The 21,823-nt window shown below is 49.4% G+C and overlaps 1 protein-coding gene across 5 annotated transcripts in view; it reads left to right on the top strand.

Annotated features, from left to right (window-relative positions):
- CD247 (CD247 molecule) overlaps positions 1-21,823 on the top strand; it is a 92,622-nt gene that overhangs the window by 67,270 nt on the left and 3,529 nt on the right. Inside the window, exons 2-7 of one of the 5 annotated variants that reach the window (XM_005663131.3) lie at positions 14,558-14,661; positions 16,152-16,208; positions 16,828-16,908; positions 17,474-17,506; positions 18,319-18,375; positions 20,567-20,608. In XM_005663131.3, coding sequence (XP_005663188.1) covers positions 14,558-14,661; positions 16,152-16,208; positions 16,828-16,908; positions 17,474-17,506; positions 18,319-18,375; positions 20,567-20,608 — 374 coding nt within the window. 5 annotated transcript variants of the gene reach the window in all.

Below are 21,823 nucleotides of genomic sequence, written 5' to 3' on the forward strand. Positions count from 1 at the left end.
TGTGTTCAGAGAATCTTCCAGACCCAACCAACCCAGAAGGTGATGGGAAGTAAAGCATATAAGAGAACACCAGGAAGCATGTCTTCAGAGACTCACTGAGCTGCTCTGGCAAGACCCAGACCTGACTGGCAAGCTCTGCTGAGGGCTTTGGCTCTGCTGACAGCCAAGAGTAAAGCCACCTCTTTTCACCCAGAGAGGAGCTCAGCTGGCTTTTTCTGTCCTCACGCAAAATTCTCTGCATCTGGGAGTTCCCGCCGTGGCACAGTGGAAACAAATCCAACTAGGAACCATGAGGTTGTAGGTTTGATCCCTGGCCTCACTCAGTGGGTTAAGGATCTGGCATTGCCGTGAGCTGTGGTGCTGGTCACAGACCCGGCTCGGATCTGGTGTTGCTGTGGCTGTGGTGTAAGCCGGCAGCTGTAGCTCTGGTTAGACCCCTAGCCTGGGAACCTCCATGTGCCGCGCGAGTGTGGCCCTAAAAAGACAAAAGATTAAAAAAAAAAAATTTCTGTATTATTTATATGTACGCTGTCATGCGACCTGATTAGCTCAAATCAGAAAAAATCAGAAGAAGCTAACAGGGTCTGCCTCCTGGGCCACTCCCCAGCTGCGTGGAAGAGAACACAGCCCCTCTGACAGGTGCATTCCCAGAACCCCACCCAGAGCGGTGGAGATAAAATCCAGTGTTCTCCACTTGCTGGGCGTCGGCCCCAGGATGCCCTGACACTGTGCTCAGGGCTCCAAAATGAAAGCAGCTGCGGATTGTGAGAGTGGCAGCTTTGATGACATTTGGAGTCCCCCACTTGTGTGAGAACACAGAGACCCCTGCACTTCCTCCTGGTTCTCTAGGAAGGAGGAGCAGTGCTGGCGGGATTGAGGTTCCACCCCAGGTGGAGGTTTACGTCTCCAGAGGGGCTTTTCCTCTCCTGGGCCTTCAGATCGGAAAGCAGCAGCCTGTCCTCAAGGCTGTACCACTGTGGACAGGTGTGACCGTGTGCCCAGTGACCCAGAGCCAGGCCTTCTCCTGGTCACTGTCTACCCCCTCTTCCTGGCCTGGTCCCTGCATCTCGGTGGGCTGGGGGTGGGTACTCTTGGACAGTTTTCCTTCATCTGGGAGGCAGCCCCTCCGGCCCCACCCCCGAGCCAGCGTTCCCACCCCGGTAGACCTCCCCGCAGAGGCTGGGGGCGGTGCGGTTCCGGGGGGAAGGGACCGCAAGTGGGGGCGGGCGCCTGAGAGTGTGTGAGCAGTTCAAGTTCAGATGGGAGATCTCGGGCGATAACCCAGGCCCTGGATGGCAGTGCTCGACAGGAAACCTCGAGCAAGGAGCCAGCTGTGGGCCGAGGGGAGGAGCTGCTGCTCCCAGTGTAACCGCACTGAGAGGTGGTGGGACAGCGCGACCCACAGCGCGGGAAGCCCACCCTGACTGCGTGGGAAGGAAGGGTCTCAGGCCCCTCAGCCCGGCCCAGGGTTCTTTTCCCTCAGGAGGCAGGCTGTCCTTCATGAATTCGGTTGGCGACTTTGGGGCTGGGGTTTGGCACAGCTGGGCTTTGGGTGTGGTTGGAGAGAAAGTCCAGCCCCTGAGCAGACCAGGTGGGCTGTGACATCCAGGGGCAGGATGCATTCCTGTCAGACCTGGGTGGCAGGGGCCCAGGGGTACTGTGAACAAGCTGTTCCAGGAGAGGCCACTGCTTCTCCCCATCTCCTTTCCAGCAGTGACCCCCACACCGGGCACAGTGAGCCTGAGCCTTCTCAGGCTTAAAATCTCAGGGAGTTGTTTGCTCTATCCCCTGAGGTATTCATGTCTGACTTCAAATCAAAACAGCATTTCCTCTCCCCCTGTCTTGGAGAAGCTGAAGCTTGGTGCAGTGGCGGGCCTCATCGTGAGCGTTGCTGCCCACCCCCCAACCAGTGTAACAAGGGAAGCCCATCACAGGGCCTACAGATGTGCAGGAGGCATGGCCCCTGCTTCGAGGAGCCCTCTGGCTGGAGGGGGCGTCAGTCAAGCAGAAAGATACACAGGTTTCCCCTGGGGGTGCTTCGGGAACCTAGAGGAGTTACCCTCAGTCACCTGGGGCCAGCAGAATGGTTCCTAGAGGGCAGATGAGGGCCATAGGAATGGCCCTTCTGGTTCCCTTTCTGAGCACGGTCTCTCGGGTTGCCCAGGCAGCTCAGCTACTGATGCTCAGAAACCTGCCTGGCCTCTTGGGTGCCTAACTCAGGAAGCAAGGGCGTGTTTGGAGTGAGGCAGTGGGTCAGAGCAGCTCTCCCCTGCCTGGGCTGGTTCTCATGTTAGGGATGGGGACCAGAGGGACTTCTGTTTGAAAGCATCTCTTCTGGAGCACTGGATAATATTAACAACGATAGCGATTAAGTTACTCACGAGCAGTCATTGTTTTTATGTTCGTGCTTACATGTATTATAAGCATGAACATAAAAATACCATTAGAGTGAAATTTTCTGTACATTTGAAATACTTCAAGTAAGTATTTCAGCAAGTCACCAGAAATGTACTGAGCCACAGCCAAGTTCAAGGTGCTTTCTTAGGTAGACAATCCCCGTCCCTCTACTTTCTTCTTGCCTAGAACTGTGCGGCACACACCTTGTTTGACTCATGTCATTTGTTTTTGTTTGTGTTGTTTAATGTTAGAAATGTAATATACTATCATAGAGTTTCAAAAAGCACAAAAAGTTGTAAGTGTGGAAAATAAGAAAAATTTGCTCAATTTCCCCTTCCACTCTCTGGAGTTAACTGTGGATAATGTATTTTGTGCATGTAGCTATCCGGACAGCTAGATAGATATGATTGATGATATAGAGACTTTTTTTTTTTTGTCTTTTTGTTTTTGGGGCCACACCCGAGGCATATGGAGGTTCCCAGGCTAGGGGTTGAATTGGAGCTGTAGCTGCTGGCCTACGCCAGAGCCACAACAATGTGGAATATGAGCCGCGTCTGCAACCTACACCACAGCTCACGGCAACACCGGATCCTTAACCCACTGAGCGAGGCCAGGGATTGAACCCACAACCTCACGGTTCCTAGTCGGACCCGTCTCCACTGCCCCATGATGGGAACTCCTAGAAACTTTTTTGTTGTGGCAAAGTATAAATAAAATTACCATTTAAGCATTTTTAAGTGTACAGTTTGATGGCATGAAGTACATTCACAATGTGGTGCAACAATCACAACTGTTTCCAGAACTTTTTCTTTTCTTTCTTTTTTTTTTTTTTTACTGTCTTGTAGATTTTTCTATTTTTTAAAAAATTACAGACTTAATAGTAATGATAATTAATAATACACTATTTTTGGTATTTAGTTCTGAGCTTTAAATTTTCGGATAGGGAGTTCTCGTGGCTCAGGGCTAACAACCCCAAGTAGTATCCATGAGGACTCAGGTTTGATCCCTGACCTAGCTCAGTGGGTTAAGGATCTGGATTTGCTGTGAGCTGTGGACGCAGCTTGAATCCTGTGTTGTGGTTGTGGCTTAGGCCAGCAGCTGCAGTTCTGATTCGACCCCTAGCCTGGGAACTTCCATATGTTGCAGGTGTGACCCTAAAAAACAAAATAATAATAAAGTTTGGATAGATTCATGTAACCGTAATCACAACAGGATACAGAGCAATTTCCCTCCCCAACATCCTTATGTATTTTAGAGTTTTATATGTTCAAGATTCAATCCTCTTTTGTAGTTGTGATTTAAATATATTTTCTCCTGGTCAATGGCTTCTTCTCAAACAAAGGGAATATACCTAACAAAGTATGTACAAAACCTTACACTGAAAAGCATAAACCGTGTTTACAGAAATTAGAGAGTCCTAAATGGAGAGATTTATTAAAATCGTGACTGTTTCCAGAACTTTGTCATCATCCCAAACAGAAACTCCATCAGGTGTTTTTATGTATTTACATATATATATATGCACACGTGTGCAGCCTACACAATATGCCTTTTCTTTTTTGCTTTATAGGGCTGCACCCGTGGCTTGTGGAAGTTCCCAGGCTGGGGGCTGAATCGGAGCTACAGTGTCAGCCTACACCATAGCTCACAGCAACGCTGGATCTCCAACCCACTGAGCAAGGCCAGGGATTGAACTCACATCCTCATGGATACTAGTCGGATTCGTTTCCGCTGAGCCACAATGGGAATTCCTGCCTTTTCTTTTTTCTACACAAATATTATACATGCCTTTCTAGAGCTTGCTTTTTTTCTCTTAATAATCTGGAAGATCTTTCTCTAACAGCACAACAGAATTCTCTGTTGTGCTAGTTTTTCTTGAACTACTATATATGAATAAACCAATATTTATTTATCTGGTTTCAGGCTGGTGGACGTTTACATTGTTTTTCTTTCTTTTTTCTCTGTTTTTTGCTCCTGCGGATAATGATGCAATAAATATCTTTGTGCATATCTCTTTTTATACCATGAGGGTTTATCTGAAGAATAAATTAAAGTTTCAGAGAAATGGCAAAATTCTGCCTGGAATTTTTGCATGAAGGGTTTGCTTTAGAGTGGGTTTTAAATGGTGCTTATGTTCGTGAGGGCTGTAGGCTCTGTGCTGTGTGAGAAGGAACAAAGACTTGGCGAGACCTGGCCCCTCATTCAGGCTCTGCTACATATGCTCCTTGGGACCTCAGGAGAGTCACTTCACCTCCCTGACCTTCAGGCTCTCCATTGATAAAGTGGAGCAAATAAGATCTGCTCAGTTTACTTCACGCCGCTCTTGTAAGGATGAGATGAAATCAAGAATAGAAAAGGGTTTTGTAGATGGGAAGCATAGAGTAAATGTTTGGTATGACCATGACCGTCCCTGGAGCTGAGCAGGAAAGCCGCAGGTCCAAGCTAGAGGCAAGAGGGCAGAATGAGTCCCTGTTTTCCTTCTCTGTCTCTCTAGATATAGATATGGACATAGACATAGATGTATATATACACATACATGCATATATGTGTATATATATATGCATAAGCAGACATATATACGTATGTGTATATATTGCTCTCTTTATATATAGATACACACACACTATATATATATATAAAATGTATGTGTGTATATGTATGTATATGTATACATATATCTTATATTGTGCCTGGCACAGAGCAAGAGCTGTCCGCTAAAATCAAAGTCTTGCCTGCAGGCCTTGAGGGGCTGCTGGGAAGATGGAATGCGTACAAAGACCCAAAACATGAATTCTGCTCACCAGAAGAGGTCACTTGCCTGTCACTGTTTTATCCCCAGAGCACTGACAAAGGCGCCATCTCCCTTGGGTCCCCTCAGGGCCCTGTGCATCTCTCTTCTGGGGACGATCTGTGTACTTGTTCACCTCCCTGCTCGGCCGTGAGGCTAGATCTGAGTCTTTGCTTGCTCCTCGCTGCCTAGCACAGTGCCTGCACCTTTCCCTAATAACCATGGCCCGACACAGTGTTTCGGATACTTACTACATGTCAGGCACTGTGCTAGGTCGTCGCTTACATGCCATACGTCCCTTCTTTACAATTCCCCAGAAGTTAGGAATCATCGTGACTGTTTTCAGAGAAGAAAACCACCTGTTTGCTAGGGCTGCCCTAACAAAGGACCACAGACTGAGCAACTTAAACAACAGAAATTTATGTTCTCACAGTTCTGGAGGCTAGGAGTCTGAGATCAAGGTGTCAGCAAGGCTGGCTTCTTCTGGCCTCTCTCCTTGGCTTGTAGATGGTCGTCTTCTCTCTGTGTCTTCACATGGTCTTCGCTCTGTGTGTGACTGTGTCTTAATCTCCTCTTTCTTATAGGACACCAGTCATCTTGGGTTAGGGTTTACCCTAAAGCCTCATTTTGATTTACTTTCCTCTTTAAAGATCTCCCAATAGAGTCACATTCTGAAGTAGTGAGGGTTAGGCCCTCAACATATGAATTTTGAAGGGCCAGAATTCAGCCCATAGCAGAAACAAAGGCTTGGTGGTCCTTTGTAATGAACAAAGAGAGAACAAAAGAATGAATGGATTTGCATCCATCCCTTCAATAGAAATAAAACTACTATCTGGGTGGAAATCATAGCTTGGTTTTTGGGTTGAGGGCAGAAAGAGGTAAAGTTACTAGAGTGAGGTAAATGAAGACAACTCTTGGAGGGTCTCTACAGAGCAGGCCGACACTCTGGCAGTGCCGCCCAGATCTTAGGCTCGTCCTGCAGCTCACCTGTCCTGCCTCTCTAGCCAACCCAGGGGCCCAAGGTAACTGTGAACCAAATTTATCCAGTTGGCTTTAATTTTTTTCTTTTAAATTTATTTCATGTTTTTGAAATTACCAAAAATAACATCTAAAAAGAGAAAACACTGCAATCTTAATAAGAGTAAAATCCACCAGCCAATGAGGTTCTAACTAATGCTCCTACCCTCCTGTCACCCTCTAACCTCATCTTCTATCACTCTCCCTCTTTTACACTACTCTGGCCACACCCACCTCCTTGCTGAGCAGATGCCAGGCATGGGCTCACCACAGGACCTTTGTACCTGCTATTCCTCTGCCAGGAGTGCCCTTCCTCCCCATGTCCTTGCAGCTGTGGCCTTCTGGCCAGCTGTGGAAGAGATTCATCTCTTGGGCATTTTATACTTTTATTTACCTGGCCAGTAGTGAGATTGAGTATCTTTTAATATGTCTGTAAGCAATTTATTTTTCCTCCTCTGAGAATTGCCTACTTATATCTTTTGCTGATTTTTCTCCTGGGCCAATTGTCCTAGCTTTCATTTTTCAAAATATTATTGACTAAATTCTAAACCTATAAAAAGCTTTAGGAATGAAGCTGTTCATCAAAGAATTGTTTACAATGGGAAAAAGTTGGAAACAAATAGCCGTTGATGGGGGAATTGTTAAATAAATAGCGGAAGGATTATTATGTAACCCTTAAAAAATATTTAGTAAAACTATAAAGTAACATGAAATATGAAGATATGAAACAACATGAAAAATCTAATGTTAAATTATAATTATAACTGAAAAATGTTTTTTAGGGAAGTTTTTATGTAAAATGATTACAATTTATAAATAACAAACACTGGAAAGCAATCAGCCATCAAGTTAATAGTGGCTTGAATGTGTGATTATGGGTGATTCTGATTTTTTTTCTACTTTTCTGTACTTTTATAATAAGCAGATTTACTTAAAAATAAAAAGTGATCACAGAAAAAAAATTACTGCACAAACATAATGTTTAATGGAAATAAAAATACAAGAAGGGAAATATTCACCCATAATCCTGTTATCTCTATGAAATCAATCTCCTTGTCTATGGGAATATTATTTGTAGATGGTTATGATCAGATGATTAGCTTTACAATGAAACATGAATATTTGAAATCCAACACTGGGGAGGGGGTGGAGGAGACCGACAAAGTAAAGTTGAGTAGCAATAAATTATGTGGTACTCATAAATAATGTAGACTTGCTCTGCAGGTCAAGGTGATTAGGATGTCTTCAAGTGGATCAGCCTCACCGGGCTCTGGCTGCTGTGGGTCCTGACCTCTCGTTTGATAACAGGCCAGCTATACCTGTTAACCCCCTAGGCCTTTCAGCCCCCTGCTTCCTTAAAGAAAGAAGCCATTTGTAAAGTCAGAATATCACCTGCTAATATAGATCCCCTGAGAAGGAAGGATCCCTTCTCCCCATCTCTGAAGACCAGGAAGTGGTCAAGGGCAATACCAAACGATGGTTAGGACTTTGGACCACATGGTTTCTGGATTATGGATGCAGATAGGCCTGGGTTCAACTCTGGCTGTAGACTTTAGGCATGTTTTTAAACTTCTCTGTCTCAAATTTCCGGCTATAAATTCATAGGTGCTGTAAGGATCCAATGAGAAAGCACACATGTGCTTCCTGGCGCAGAAGAAATCTTCAACTAGCGGTTATAACTATTATCCTGTATGTCTAGTCTCTATCTTTCCTGCTACAGTGAAAGTTATTTGCTCAATGAAAGAGAGCAACTCCCCTGAGGGGGAGGTCTGGCTGCCAGGGGTGCTGTGGTCGAGGGGCCAGCACAGGCTGCCACTGCCTTCCTGAAAACACATGACTTCCTGTTTTCTAAATTCTTAGCCTGCAATGTCATCACCCATTGTGTCTGAGTCTGAGGGTGGGGCTGGGCAGCAGCAGGACCCTGGGCTCAAGATTGGAGATGCAAAAGGAGGTCAGGGAGGCTTGGAAGCCGTCTGCTCCTACCTGAATCATAGGCTATTAGTATTGATAGCATTAGCTCCTATGTACTGAGTTTACCATGTACCAAGCCCATCCTGTTTATCTCACACACCCTGGGAGGCAGCTGTGATTACCCCACGTTCTCATAGCTAGTTAGGTAGCGGGGCCAGGACTTGGACACCAATTGTCTACCTTCAAAGGATGTCTTCTTGCTGAGATGCTAAAGTGCTTCTTATTAAGGGGAAGACAAGCTGGACAAGGGGGAGATTTTAAAGACCCTATGGAAGTGGAAGTACCTGTGTTCTTTGTGCTTCTGGAGGCAGAACTAAGAACAAAGTTGTTTTTTAGAAGCTCTAAAAACTAGAGGTCTCCACTGGCAATTGATGGGTGGTGAATTCTCCATCACTCAAGACTTTCAAGCAAAGGCTGGAGGTATCGGAGAAGAAATTCTTACAAAAGGCGGGAAACTCTCTGGATGAGAGGAACCTCAGAGGCACCAGGATAAAGTGGAGAGACTTTGTATCGTATTAAATTTGGGAACTTTCTAGCTGAGTGACTTTTCTGAGCCTCAATTTGCTCATCTGAATAGAATGAGCAATAATTCTGCCCATATCATACAGAGCTGTTCTGAGGACTAAACCCGATAACACAAGGGCAAAGAATTCTCTACACTGTGCATTGAGTGCAAATGCAAGTTACCTTGTTATCATTTTGTGAAGCCAGGAGATCTCAGGATGTCCACACACTGCTGGGCTCCCACTATGTACCAGGCACTTGATATATATTCGTTGTCTGGTTTTATCCCCATATACTCTGAAAGGTGGGTCGCGCCATCTTAAGCTGGGGAAGCTGACCAGGTTCCATCTCCAACCTTGGCATGAAGGAGCGGGAAGCTCTGGGCCACCCCTGCTGCTGCTTGTCCTCCAGAGCCTCTATGGTGGTAAAAAAGTTCACCTGAGACTCCTGGGCTCAGCCTGTGCCCCCAAGCAGGGCACTTCCCCACACACTGTTATCTCGTTTCATCTGCATAAGTACCCTGTGAAGTCAGTCTTGTGAAACCCTTTTGGCAGGTGGAGGCATGAGTGCTTAAGAAAGCTGTCCCAAACCACAAAGCCAGTAAGCAGCAAATTCAGAATCTAAATCTTAGTCTTTCTGGCTCTAAGGCCTCTTTTCTTTCCTCTTCATAAGTGGCCTCATATGGGCTACTGAGGAGGGGAAATAAGCAAGTGAAACCAAAATGCATCATCTGTGCTTTCCAGGGCTTGTTGGGGAGGGAGACACGATGTGAAAAGTTCACAAGCTTCTGTGACTAAGTGTCAAAAGCAGCAAACAGTAAGGGATGTGAATTCAGAGCTAGGTGAAAACTCTGTGTCCTGCACCCAAAGGTGAGGTGCACCTAAGGCAGAGAGGTTGGACAAGTAAGTAGCTGGGATCAGGAAACCAGTAATCCCATCCAGCTCTGCTGCTAACCTGCAGAGGTCCTTAGGGGAGTTACTTGATTCCTCTGGTCTCAGTTTATCAACCTGTGAACTGGACCCAAAAATAGCCTCCTGTCTATCTTCTGGGCTCTCATGAGAATCAAACTTGATCAGGCACAAGAAGTCATTTTAAAAGTACAAATTGGGGTTCAAATGGGAGGTATCCTTCCTAGCTGGATGAGAGGGAGTTCAGCGGATGCCCTGCTTCTAGACAGGATTTGTTTGAGGGTGAGGGGTCACCAGTGCTGTCTGCAGCTTCAGGCTGTGGCAGGATCAGTGTGATTTCATCCTGTCCGCAGAAGCTCACAGTCCACATGGGCGACAAATGTAGCAATTCAAATACATCTCACCCAGAGAGACCAGACTCTGTTAGGGCAGCTGCCTCCTCCAGGCTGCCTTCTTCGGCCTCAGAATCTTCTGGTTAATGGTCAGTGCCATGAAACTTTCTGAACTCAGGGCTTTTTTGAAGATGTCAAAAGGGTGTATAGAGATGGCTGGGCTCACTCTCACTAGTAAGACTCTTAACATGTTTAGACACAATGAACCTATATATGGCTTGATATGCTGTGATCTGTCTCTAGCCCGTAGAGCCTCCTCTGGGCATCTCACAGAGCCTGCCCCAGGCATCCTGTGTTAACCAAAAAACACAGGAGGATGCAAATAAGAAAAGAGTTTATTTGGGGTCTTAAGTTATGCAATTTGGGAGATGTAGATTTGGGCAACCCCGAATGTTCCAAGGAAGAGAAAGAGCCAAGGCTTATAAAGACAAAAAGCCACCAGGCTGGTAAGAGTTGCCTGGTAAGAATTGTAATTGGCGTGCATTGAAAAATATTTGTCCTTAAGGAATCACAAGTTGTTTTAGAGTTGGGGTGGGGTCCCGTAAGTAGATAGACGGTCATGTGTTATTTTAGGGTAGGGGGTCCAATAAGTATCTGGAGTTTCTGGCAGGTGTTCAGGATCACATCATCAGGTCAAAAGGTCAGATCCATCCAGGCTAAGACGTGCCTAAGTGATACTACCTTAATGGCCTCCTGGCTCCATTTTTGAGAGCTCTCTTAAAAATACTGATGCAATTTTGATTTTCTTTTCACACCTGCTACTTGGCAAGAAGGTTCCAGTTTATTACGCTTAAAGTAAAAATCACGGTGCTTCAGATGGGAAGTGGCAACCAGGGCTGGGCGGTGCCCTGGGATGGGAAGCTGGTGGCAGATGCTCTCAATTTGCTGCCCAGGCACCACACATGTTCACACCAACCTGGACTGCAGGAGGGACTGCGTGTCCAGGGGCCTGGGCTGACCACCAAGGCTCTTTTCAGGCACTGGCATGACGGCACTTAGCCACTCTCTGCCAGGTCCTGCACCCATGATAATTTTCTCAAGCCTCACCATTAGCTAATGAGACAGGTAATATTATTGTCCCCATTTTATAGATGAGGACGAGGCTTAGAGAAGTTCAATGATACATAGCTCAGAAGCACACAAAAACTATAGTGCGTATGAAAGACTACAGCTTTAATTTCATCCTTTGTTTGGCAGTGGAATTTATACTTGCTGTAGGGTACGGCTGTATTGCTATGGAACCCACCTAACACCCCATCCAGGGCTTTTTTTTTTTTTTTTTTTTTGCTTTTTAGGGCTGCACCCACAGCATAAGGAGGTTCCCAGGCTAGGGATCTAAATGGAACTACAGCTGCCGGCCTATGCCAGAGCCATAGCAACTCGGGATCCGAGCCACGTCTGCGACCTCACAGCTCACAGCAATGCCAGATCCATAACCCACTGAGCGAGGCCAGGGGTCAAACCGGCAACCTCATGGTTCCTAGTTGGTTTCATTTCTGCTGTGCCACGACGGGAACTCCCAGGGCTCTTTCTATTTCAATATCCCCTGACATCAAGTAGATGTCTGATAAATACTTAATTCATCACATAATTGAATTTGATCCTGGGTCCTTCCAAGGAACTTAGAGAACTGTCACAGCCTTCCTCAGTGCTCTTGCTCCCAGCGGCGGCACAGCTAGACTAGGTAGAGGCACATTTCCTACCCTGGGGAGTGTGTGACAATTAATAGCCTCTTCTCAACCAAACCACACACAGCACACTTGTCACTGGTCATAAAATCATGCTGCTCTTTAAAAAGAAAGAAAGAAAGAAGTGCCCCTGTTACTTATCTCTGGGGAGGGTGGCCAGTCCCCTCCCCCACTGCGCTGGCTCTGCACAACACCAAGAAATATTTCTTCTTATTTGTTCTAAATTTACTGTCCAGTAATTTTTCTGTTCTCATTTTATGTGACAGGTAACTGAGCGATTTTCTCCCAACCCTTTTTCTGAAGCTCAACCACCCCCATAAATCGCCACTGACACCTCCTTTCCAGCCCTAAAAGAAAAAAAATCACCCCAGCTTTGGTGGCCTTTGTTGGGGGCTGGCTTGTCTCCTAGAGGCCTTTAGACCCCCGCCTTGGGTCAGTGGGGGCTTCTGGCTTTGCCTCAGGGCCAGAGCTGGACATCTTCCCTGAAAATTCCATGTGTCTAATGAGTGTCTACTCTGTATCCTGCACTCTTTTGTTGGGGGTTGTGGAAAAGGCAAGAAGGAAGAAGATGCAGCTATTGTTCTCTGGCCTAGATGGAGGGGAATTTCATAACTCAACATACTATGTCTTCGAGAGCTCTACTGGGGGCAGGCTCTTGCACCTCCATCAGCACACTGGAGTCTCACTGGGGCACATGACACGGGACCCAAGTCCCATTCCAGCAATTAAGTAAGAGCAGGTGGTGCCAGCAATGGCAGTCAGGGAAGAGGAACCAGCTCCAGCAAAGGCAGGTGGCTGGAGCAGGATTGGGGAGCAGTATGGGGGCGGCTGCTGGCAACTGAACCTGGGCTTCTAAATCAGGGCTGGACTTTACTCTGAAAGATTGGCTCCTGGATGGTTTCTGAGCAGGGGCTGTGGGAAGTTTACAAAGAGATCAGCTGTGTTGGGGGCAGTAAGGCAGAAGGAATCTTAGGGTCAAAGGTCTGAGGGCAGAGGGAGTCAGGGGGTGGGGGTGGGGATTCTGGGGCAGCCCTGAGTCACCTGTTCCCAGGGCTTGTGGGAGAAGCCAAAACGTTGTTCCTGCGGTGGGGCTGCAGCGGGGTGGGCAGGGCTGGGCCCAGAGGGAGGGCGAAGGGAGGGGAGATGCACTGCCCCAGTCGTCCAGGGCTGCCTCACATTGAGGTTCTCTGTGCCTCCGTGTCTGCATGGTGCTCTTGGGAGGACCTGACAAGTTATTACATCAAAGCCATGTCTGGCACGGAGTAAACCCTAAAGAAATGTTGCAGTTTTCACCTGGTGAACAGAAAAGGCAGATGAAATAGGGTAAAAAAACTCGCCCCAAGTCAAAAAGCTAGTAAGGATGAGGCAGCCTTCTTAGCCCCAGCAAAGTCCTGGTCACAGGCGGCCAACAGGGGGCGGCCGGGGCCTGGAGAAACTGGCGGCCGAGATCTCTGCTTCTGTGATACCAGACAGGGCTGGAGAGAGGCGCCTACTAAACCCCGTTTTACAACTTGAGATGCTGCGCACATACCTGGTAGGAATAACAGCCTAGACTAAAATCCGTGACTCTTCACTCACAGAGCGGGGAGCTTTCAGGCAAAAATGCTAACTTTTATTTAACCAGAATATTTCCTGTACCTCCTGCCGAAATACCATTGTATGGCAGCACAAGTGCCAACTAATATGCATACAACAGTTTGACAGGTTATTATGGCAGTAGGGATTAGGGGTCCCTTGGCAATTTGGGGTGCAATGTAAACAGAGGGCCCCTCTGAGCTGCATCTGGTAGAATGCATCAGATGGTAGTATTGCAGGGAGGGACTATGTGAAGGGGGTAGTGCATGCAAAGACACAGAAGCAAAATCTGGAAGAGCAAGGTGTGTCCTGGGAATAACAAGTGTAGCAGGGGACGGGAGCACAAGGGATGAGGCTGAGGCTGTGGAACTAGGACTGGTGAGCAGGGAGATTGCCAGGTTCAGGCAGGGAAGGGGACCAACAAAAGGTATCTCTGTCTGCTGCTCATGAGACCCCTCAGCGCCCAGGGGAGGGAAGCCCAGCACCAGACCCCACTGCTCTGTGCCTGGCACCAAGGAAGCAGGGAGTCAGGAAGGGAGAGTTAACCCAAATTCTCACAGTCCCAATTAACTTAGAGATTGAAATGATCTCATTTAGCCATCAGTCCTGTTCTCTCCCCATGGGCAGGCCTCAGGGGTAAATATATCCTAATTCAGGTGGCGGTGCCATTCATCCAGATGTGGGTATCTTATAGAGGCTTTCAGAGTGTAAAGTTCAGGGAGTTCCTTTCGTGACTCACCCAGCTAGGATCCATGAGAATGTGGGTTCGATCCTTGGCCTTGCTCAGTGGGTTAAGGATCTGGCATTGCTATGAGCTGTGGTGTAGGTCACAGACATGGCTCAGATCCTGCGTTGCTGTGGCTGTGGTATAGGCTGGTGGCTACAGCTCTGATTCAACCCCTAGCCTGGGAACCTCCATGTGCCGAGGGTGCTGCCCTAAAATAGCAAAAAAAAAAAAAAAAGAAAACCACAGAGGGCAAGGTTCAGACTGGGCTCACACCCAGCTGGGTTCCCATGCCCTGAAGCCGCAGTTCTGTTGTACATGGGACAGTTTCATCACGCCACTGAGTTTCTGCCTCCCTCCTGTGTTCTAGGGTTTGTGACCCCACCAAGGCACCATGTCCATTGTTGGGGCAGGCTAGGTTTTCCCAGGGGCTGGTCCAAGGGGGTAGAAGAGAGGCTGTGGTCACTTGGGGTGTGGACAATGGATCCGGCTCGCTGTTATGATTTCCTTGACCAGTCATGGCACAGCCCTCGGGTTGCGGGGTCATGTCTCATCACCTGGGCCTTGCTGACCAACCTCATCTCTTGACACAGCTGCGCAGAGCTTCGGCCTGCTTGATCCCAAACTCTGCTACCTGTTGGATGGGATCCTCTTCATCTATGGTGTCATCATCACTGCCCTGTTCCTGAGAGAGAAGGTGGGTACCACTGGGTTCTAGGGGGAGGGCATAGGCTCCCCAACTTGATGGATATTCAGAGGGGCCTTGGTCTTGGAAAGTCTCAAGCTCGGGTGGTACCTGAGGCTTGGTGTGCACTTTGGGTTGTCTTAGAAGGTGTGGGGAGTGGTGTCTGGCTGAGCAGGACAGAGTAGGAGGGTGAGCCTGGTACTGGCCCCTTAGTGAGGAGGCACATAGTTGTGTGAACATCAGAGAATCAGGGGTTCTGCTGGCAAAAAAGGGGGTTCTGCTTCAGGCAGAGAAGAGCAGGAAGGTGGGAGACTTGCAGTCTCTTTCCAGATCCTTCTGTCCAGCTGCTGACCCAGGCCCCACCAGCCTTTTCTCTTCAAACTTCAGTTTTCTCATCATTGCGTGGAAGGGTTGGCCCAGAGCTCAGGGTTTTCACCTGGTGCCTTGTAGACCCATTATTTCTTGGAGGGGCAGGGGCTGGGGCTGGAGACGGGGTTGGGGAGGTGGGGCGAAGGGGGCCCATGGCGTGGCCAGAGGGCGGAAGGACTTCTGGAAAGGAAACTACATTTGTTATGACTTCCGTGACTTCACCCATTTCTCCTTTGGATTTTGGACTTTGGCAAAAGCTTTTATTATTAAAAAAAAAAAAAAAAAGCAAAAAAAAAAAAAAAAAAAAAAAAGCAAAAGCCTGATTTTCTTTTTCTGCTTCTTAGGGCCGCACCAGTGGCATATAGAGATTTCCAGGCTAGGGGTCGAATAGAAGCTACAGCTGCCGGCCACAGCCACAGCAACGCCAGATCCAAGCTGAGCCCGTGACTCACACCACAGCTCACAGCAACACCGGATCCTTAACCCACTGAGCGAGGCCAGGGATCATCGAACCCACAATCTCATTGTTCCTAGTCGGATTTGTTTCCCCTGCGCCACAACGGGGAACTCCCTGACCTTCTTGAATTTGAGCAACGCTGCCCTAGCCGACCTCTCGGGAGTTCCCAATGCTCTGAATCTGTAAGACCCTGCAATTTCAGCTGAGGCGCATGAACTGAGGAGAGCGGGAGGCCATATGCCTGGGCCAGGTCCTCAAGATACCAAGCCAGCACGACACATCCGCACCCCGTTGCAGGGGGCAGGATGGGCGATGGGACCTTGCGCAGCCAGGGTCCTTCTCCGGGTGTCCTCAGAGCCCCTGGGAGGAAGGGGCTTAGAGAACATACCGGAACCGAGGCGGGTGCGGGGAGCGCAGTCCGCTTACCAGGCGCTTCTGCGCACGCGCTTGGGCGCGCGCAGGGGAAAGGAAACTGCGGCCGGTGCCCGCGCCCCCGCTGTGGCCGCACTTGAACCCTGGTAGGTAAAAGGACGGTAGAGCTGAGAAAAGGGGCGGCCAGGCTGCTGGCTCCTCAAGGGCCGGGCTGGGGCAGGCAGGGCGCGCTCCGCTGGCCGTCGAGGAGCGGAGGGAGGCTGCCCGCACGGAGTAACGCGCTTTCCTTTCCTTCTCCCTCCAGTTCAGCAGGAGCGCGGACGTCTCCGCCTACCAGTCGGGCCAGAACCAGGTCTATAACGTAAGTCCGCCTCTCCTTTAAAGCCCCTCTGAGAGAAAGTGCAGTCCTCTGCTGGGTCGGCGTGGGGGTGGGATGGGGGCGGCGGGGTGGGGGGCAGGAAACCTGGACCAGGGGCTCAGCTGTAGGTAGAGTCCACAGCTCTCAGCCCTGCGAGTTGTTTTAACCTCCCAGGGGCTCAGTTTTCTAACCCTGTAAACAGGCATAGCCCTCGTGCCTGCCTCGTGGGGATGCTCTGGGGATGCTCTGAGGATGCCGCGCGCTAGAGATTTGAAGCTGGAAGGCGCCTACTTAGTGTAGTGTAGTGCCTGCTCCTAGTGAGCCCCTACCCGGCAGCGGTTCCTTAGAGGGGGCGGGGGTGGAGAAGGAAGTATAGGATCCTCACTCCGGTGGGGAAGCGAGTTCCCTCCCTCTGTGCAAGACCTTGATGGAATCGACGATCATCTGACCCCCCCCTCCCACCCCCCGCCATGGTAACAGCAGGTTCTTTGAGATGGTCTGCAAGATGATGGTAGCCAATGGACTTGCCAACTCCCTGCTCCCTCCTTTGTGAACCCACCCAGAAAGAATTCCCAGTCCAGCTGCCCGCACCCTCCCGGTCCCTGACACTTTTTTGTTTTAGGAACTCAATATCGGACGAAGAGAGGAGTATGCGGTCTTGGATAGAAGAGGGGGCCTGGATCCTGAGATGGGGGGAAAACCGGTAGGACCTTGTTGTCTGTGCATGTGTGTGTGTGTGTGTACGTGCGCGAGTGTGCACTCTGCTGGGCAGAGGCGAGGTCTCCTCGGGGCCAGCACACTCTGCCACTTCGCCAGACCCTGACATGTGACAGATCCCCTTTACCACTGCCCCTTTTCTCCTCCTTGCCCTCGCTCCCTTTTGTCACAAGGGACCTCACACACATGAATGTGCAACCCAGACTCGAAGCCCTCCCCCGCCCCCCGACCCCAGGACTCCCAGGGACTCTGTCCTTTTGGCGGTAGACTCCACACCCTGTGGGGAGGGGAGCAGACCCCAGCAGAGTCTTCTTAAGAGCAGGGCTCAGCCTGGGTGTGAGAGAGCGTGTGCATTAGGGAGTATGAAGCGTGGTAGTCCTGTGAGCTCCCACGGGTGCCAGGGCTGCAGGTGCACAGGGAGGGCAACAGCTGGATGGCCAAGCTCACAGAGAGTGTGGGGAAGGGGGAATGGGGAGGGTGCTGCAACCCTCCTGGCCAGGTGGATTCCTGTTTCTCTACCTCTGATGTCTCCCCTTTTTCTCTCCCAGCAGAGGAAGAAGAATCCCCATGAAGTCGTGTACAATGTGAGTACAGGAGGCGGTGCATTTTCCCTTAGAAGATTGGAGGGTAGGGCTAGGGGAGGGCTCTGGATGAAGGCTTTGCTCCCTACTCCATGGTCTTTGCCTGTCTTGACCTTCATTTCCCTGGGTCAAATAATGCCTCACTTGCTTGCTGCCTGCAGTGGCTGCTTGTAGGAAACCCCTTGGCTTGCCCTCCCTCGGCCACCCCCGGAGCTTGTTGCTGGAGTTTCCCCATCAGCCTGGTGGAGACCTCGGGGAACAGTGAGGTCAGGCTGGGCAACTGCCTCAGAGGGCCTCCTGTTCCTAGGAGCTCCAGTAGTCTTCTGAGTGTCTTGTTGAAAGGTCAGCCTCCCCATCCTGGGTGTTGACCTGGGTCTGCCACAAAGGGGGCCATTGAAGAGGGTAACCTAGTGTAAAGAGAGCACTTCCCCTTTCCTCTAGCAATTCCTCCGTGGTGGTGGCTGTGTAAGGAGACAACTTGCTCCAGTAAATGGTTCTGGGGGGCTCCGGGTGAGCCCTTGCATTGTCCAGCATGAGTGTCCTTCAGCTAGGACCCCGCATCTTTTTGAACCTAACTTGAGCTTCTCAGCTTCAGTACAAAGGGCTGGTGGCTCAGAGAAGGTTCCAAAGTGCTGAGGAGGAGTGTGGCATCGGAGCCGGGTTTTGGCAGAGACGTTTGTGTGAATAAGGCCTGGAGCCTTGACTCTGGAAGCCCCCCACCACCTTGGGAGTCCAGAGGCTTCCTCTTATAGGGGAGCCCACTGCTTTGTACATCAGTTGATAAAACCAGTGTCTCACGCCCTCTTCTTCTCCAGGAGCTGCGAAAAGACAAGATGGCAGAGGCCTACAGTGAGATTGGGATGAAGGGTGAGGTGGGTGTTGCTCTTCCTTACTTCCCAAGGATTGGGTGGCATGAGATGCTCTAGAGAAGTTCCTGTGGTCTTTCAGATACCCTGGTCTTTCAGATACCCTGCCATAGGCCTCTAGTCCCATCCCTCCTGTTATCTGAAGAAGCCTTGTGGTGGCCGCTAGAGGCAAAGGTTAATCCAGCTCTCACCCAGTTGATAGTATATAATGCCCTTTTGGGATTAAAAACCAAGTTAGATTCTAAGATGTCCCGTGCTTTGCAAAAATAGATCAAATCTGTCACCATTAATAATAATCATTATCAAGGGCTTCATGGGTGCCAGCATATGTTCATTGCTTAGGATGCTTGCGCCCTTTATTCATAAATGATTAAGAATTTCCAAACAGTGAGAGCAGAATGTTGAACCTTCTAAGTTTGAACCCTGTGTGACTACGTAGGCGGTATGCCCATGACGTTGGCCTGGCCAGTGCTTTTACCAGGTAGATGGTCTTATTTAATTCTCATAATAATCTGATGAGAAATATATGTCCTACCAGTAACTTACCCAAGGTCACGTAGCTGGTGATTAGGGAAGCCAGGATTTGAAGGAACTCTACAGCCCAAGCGTGTACTCACTACTCAGTTGCCATTCCCAGTGAACACTGATATTGAGCCAAGAATTTTAAAAAAATTTGTTTTATTGAAGTATAGTTAATTTCCTGTAATTAATTCCTACTGTACAGCTAAGTGATTCAGTTATCCATATATGTACATTCTTTTTCATATTTTTTTCTATTATGGTTTATCACAGGATACTGAATATAGTTCCCTGTGCTATACAGGAGGGCCTTCATTGTTTATCCATTCTATATATGATAGTCTGCATCTGCTGATCCCAAACTCCCAATCCATCCCTCCCTAACCCCTCCTCCCCCTTGGCAACTGTAAGTCTATTCTCTATGTCTGTGAATCTATTTCCATTTCATAGATAAGTTCATTTGTGTCGTATTTTAGATTCCACATGTGAGATTATTGGTATTTGTCTTTTCTCTTTTTGACTTCTTTTCCTTAGTATGATAATCCATCCATGTTGCTGCCGATGGGATTATTTTATTCTTTTTATGGTTGAGTAGTATTCCATTGTATGTGTGTACCACATCATCTTTATCCATTCCTCTGCCAGTGGACATTTAGGTTGCTTCCATGTCTTGGCTGTTGAAAATAGTGCTGTTATGAACACTGGGGTGCATATATCTTTTCAAATTATAGTTTTCTCCAGATAGATGCCCAGGAGCGGGATTACAGGATCATATGCCAACTCAATTTTTAGTTTTTTTTTTTTTTTTTTTTTTTTTTTTTTTTTTTTTTTTTTTGCTATTTCTTGGGCCGCCCCTGCGGCATATGGAGGTTCCCAGGCTAGGGGTCGAATCGGAGCTGTAGCCGCCAGCCTACGCCAGAGCCACAGCAACTGGGGATCCGAGCCGCGTCTGCAACCTACACCACAGCTCACGGCAACGCCGGATCGTTAACCCACTGAGTAAGGGCAGGGACCGAACCCGCAACCTCATGGTTCCTAGTCGGATTCGTTAACCACTGCGCCACGACGGGAACTCCAATTTTTAGTTTTTTAAGGAACCTCTCTACTCTCTCTTTTTTTTTATGGAGGTTCCCAGGCTAGGGGTCGAATCGGAGCTGTAGCCACCAGCCTACGCCATAGCAACACGGGATCCGAGCTATGTCTGCGACCTACACCACAGCTCACAGCAACGCTAGATCCTTAACCCACTGAGTGGGGCCAGGGATGGAACCCCAATCCTCATGGATGCTAGTTGGGTTCGTTAACCACTGAGCCGTGATGGGAAATCCTCTATACTCTTTTCTGTAGTTAGCCAAGAACTTTGAGAGCTGCAGGCAGGCCGGCTTATTCCAAGCAGAGGGCATCATGGGCAGCTCCCATGTAGCCCAGATCCAAGAATCTGATACCAGGAGGACCTGAGCTGGACAGAGCAAATCCTGGCCTGGCCAATTCAGCCCTCACCTCACTCTGCAGAGGCCAAGGTCTGGAGTGGCCTGAGGAGCTTTCTCTCCTGGGGGAGGGGTGCTGGCTGGGAGACAGTCACCTCTGACTCTCTGGGGGAGGAGGAGTAGGGTGCTTGAGCAGGAAGGTCACTGCTCACTCTCTGACTTTCAAACCTTTTTTTGTCTCACTGCCACAGAACCAGCGGCGAAGAGGCAAGGGGCACGATGGCCTTTACCAGGTAAGTGCTGATGGCAGTGTCTCTGGTCTACGCTGCTGGCCCTTCTTCCCAGGTGGTGCCATCTAACCCGGGCTGAGGTCGGGCCCTTTTGTTTTGCTTGTTGGTGATGCCAACAGCTTACCCAGGACACCCATGTAGGCCTGTGGTGACTTCTCTGCCAGTCAGTCCCTGGGGCGGGGCTGGCATTCACCGGTTCAAGCAGAGGACTTGGCTCCAACCAGGAGGCCATGGGAGCCCCCAGGGGAAATGGCCTTGGCAGACAAGCAGCAGCTGCCCAGAGGCTGTGTGGTCTGGAGCAAAGGGCAGATGCAGGCAAAGAACGCCACACAAGCCATTTCCTGCCTCTTTCTCGGCCACCCTGGGCCTTGGAGAAGCCTTGCTTGGCCTCACATTCTCACACCTAATAGGATGGGAGGATGGGTGAGAAGGTTGAAGCAAACAAATCAAGAAAAATAACTTTAAAGAAAATGTTATTGTAGTCAGATATCTGGTTTATGCAAATCAGGGTGAATAATTATGCAAACTAAGCACAGCGAACCTACTTCTCTAGAATGTAACCCCCAGTGGGTTCTCACTTGGCTTGTTCTGCCTCCCCGGGGCTGTTCACAGCTCGCTTGACTGACTCCAAAGTGTCAGGCCACTCGCTTGCCTGAGTTCAGAGTGATGTCAAACGGCCCTCCAGTTTTGCTGTGACTGCTGTTGATCTGTGTCCTGGACCTGAGCAGGAGAGGGTCCAGTGAGATTGGGACCAGCCTGCCTGTTCCCTGACAAAGAACATAACTGTAGTAGCACAGCCTGGGAAGAGGGCTTGGGAGGGCTGGGGCCAAGGAGCCACACTTTCCGCTGGAGGGCCAGGTATCAGGGACAGTAGATTCTCTGGAGCAGGTCTGGGCCCTTCTCCCTGATTCCAGCTCAGTGGTCCAGCTGGGGGACCCTCCTTCCTCTGCGGTCTGACCAGAAGCTCGTAGGGCACAGCACTTGGGAAGCTGGGAGGAGGGAATCTGGCTGGAGGGGAATTGCATCAAGGCCGTTACCAGCGGTGATGCAGATCCCATCTCGGCTGCTGCCAGGTGGGCCAAGGCCCCCAGCTGCGGCATGAGGGGAGTTCCTGGGCCTCTGATCTGGGTGGGAGGCCATAGGCCAGGCTGTAGCAGATGCACCTACTGGCCTCCAGGTAGGCTTGAGCCCACACAGGGTTCCTGACACCCACTCTTT

Source organism: Sus scrofa, chromosome 4 (genome assembly GCF_000003025.6).
Source record: "Sus scrofa isolate TJ Tabasco breed Duroc chromosome 4, Sscrofa11.1, whole genome shotgun sequence".
In the NCBI taxonomy this organism is placed as follows: Eukaryota; Metazoa; Chordata; class Mammalia; order Artiodactyla; family Suidae; genus Sus; species Sus scrofa.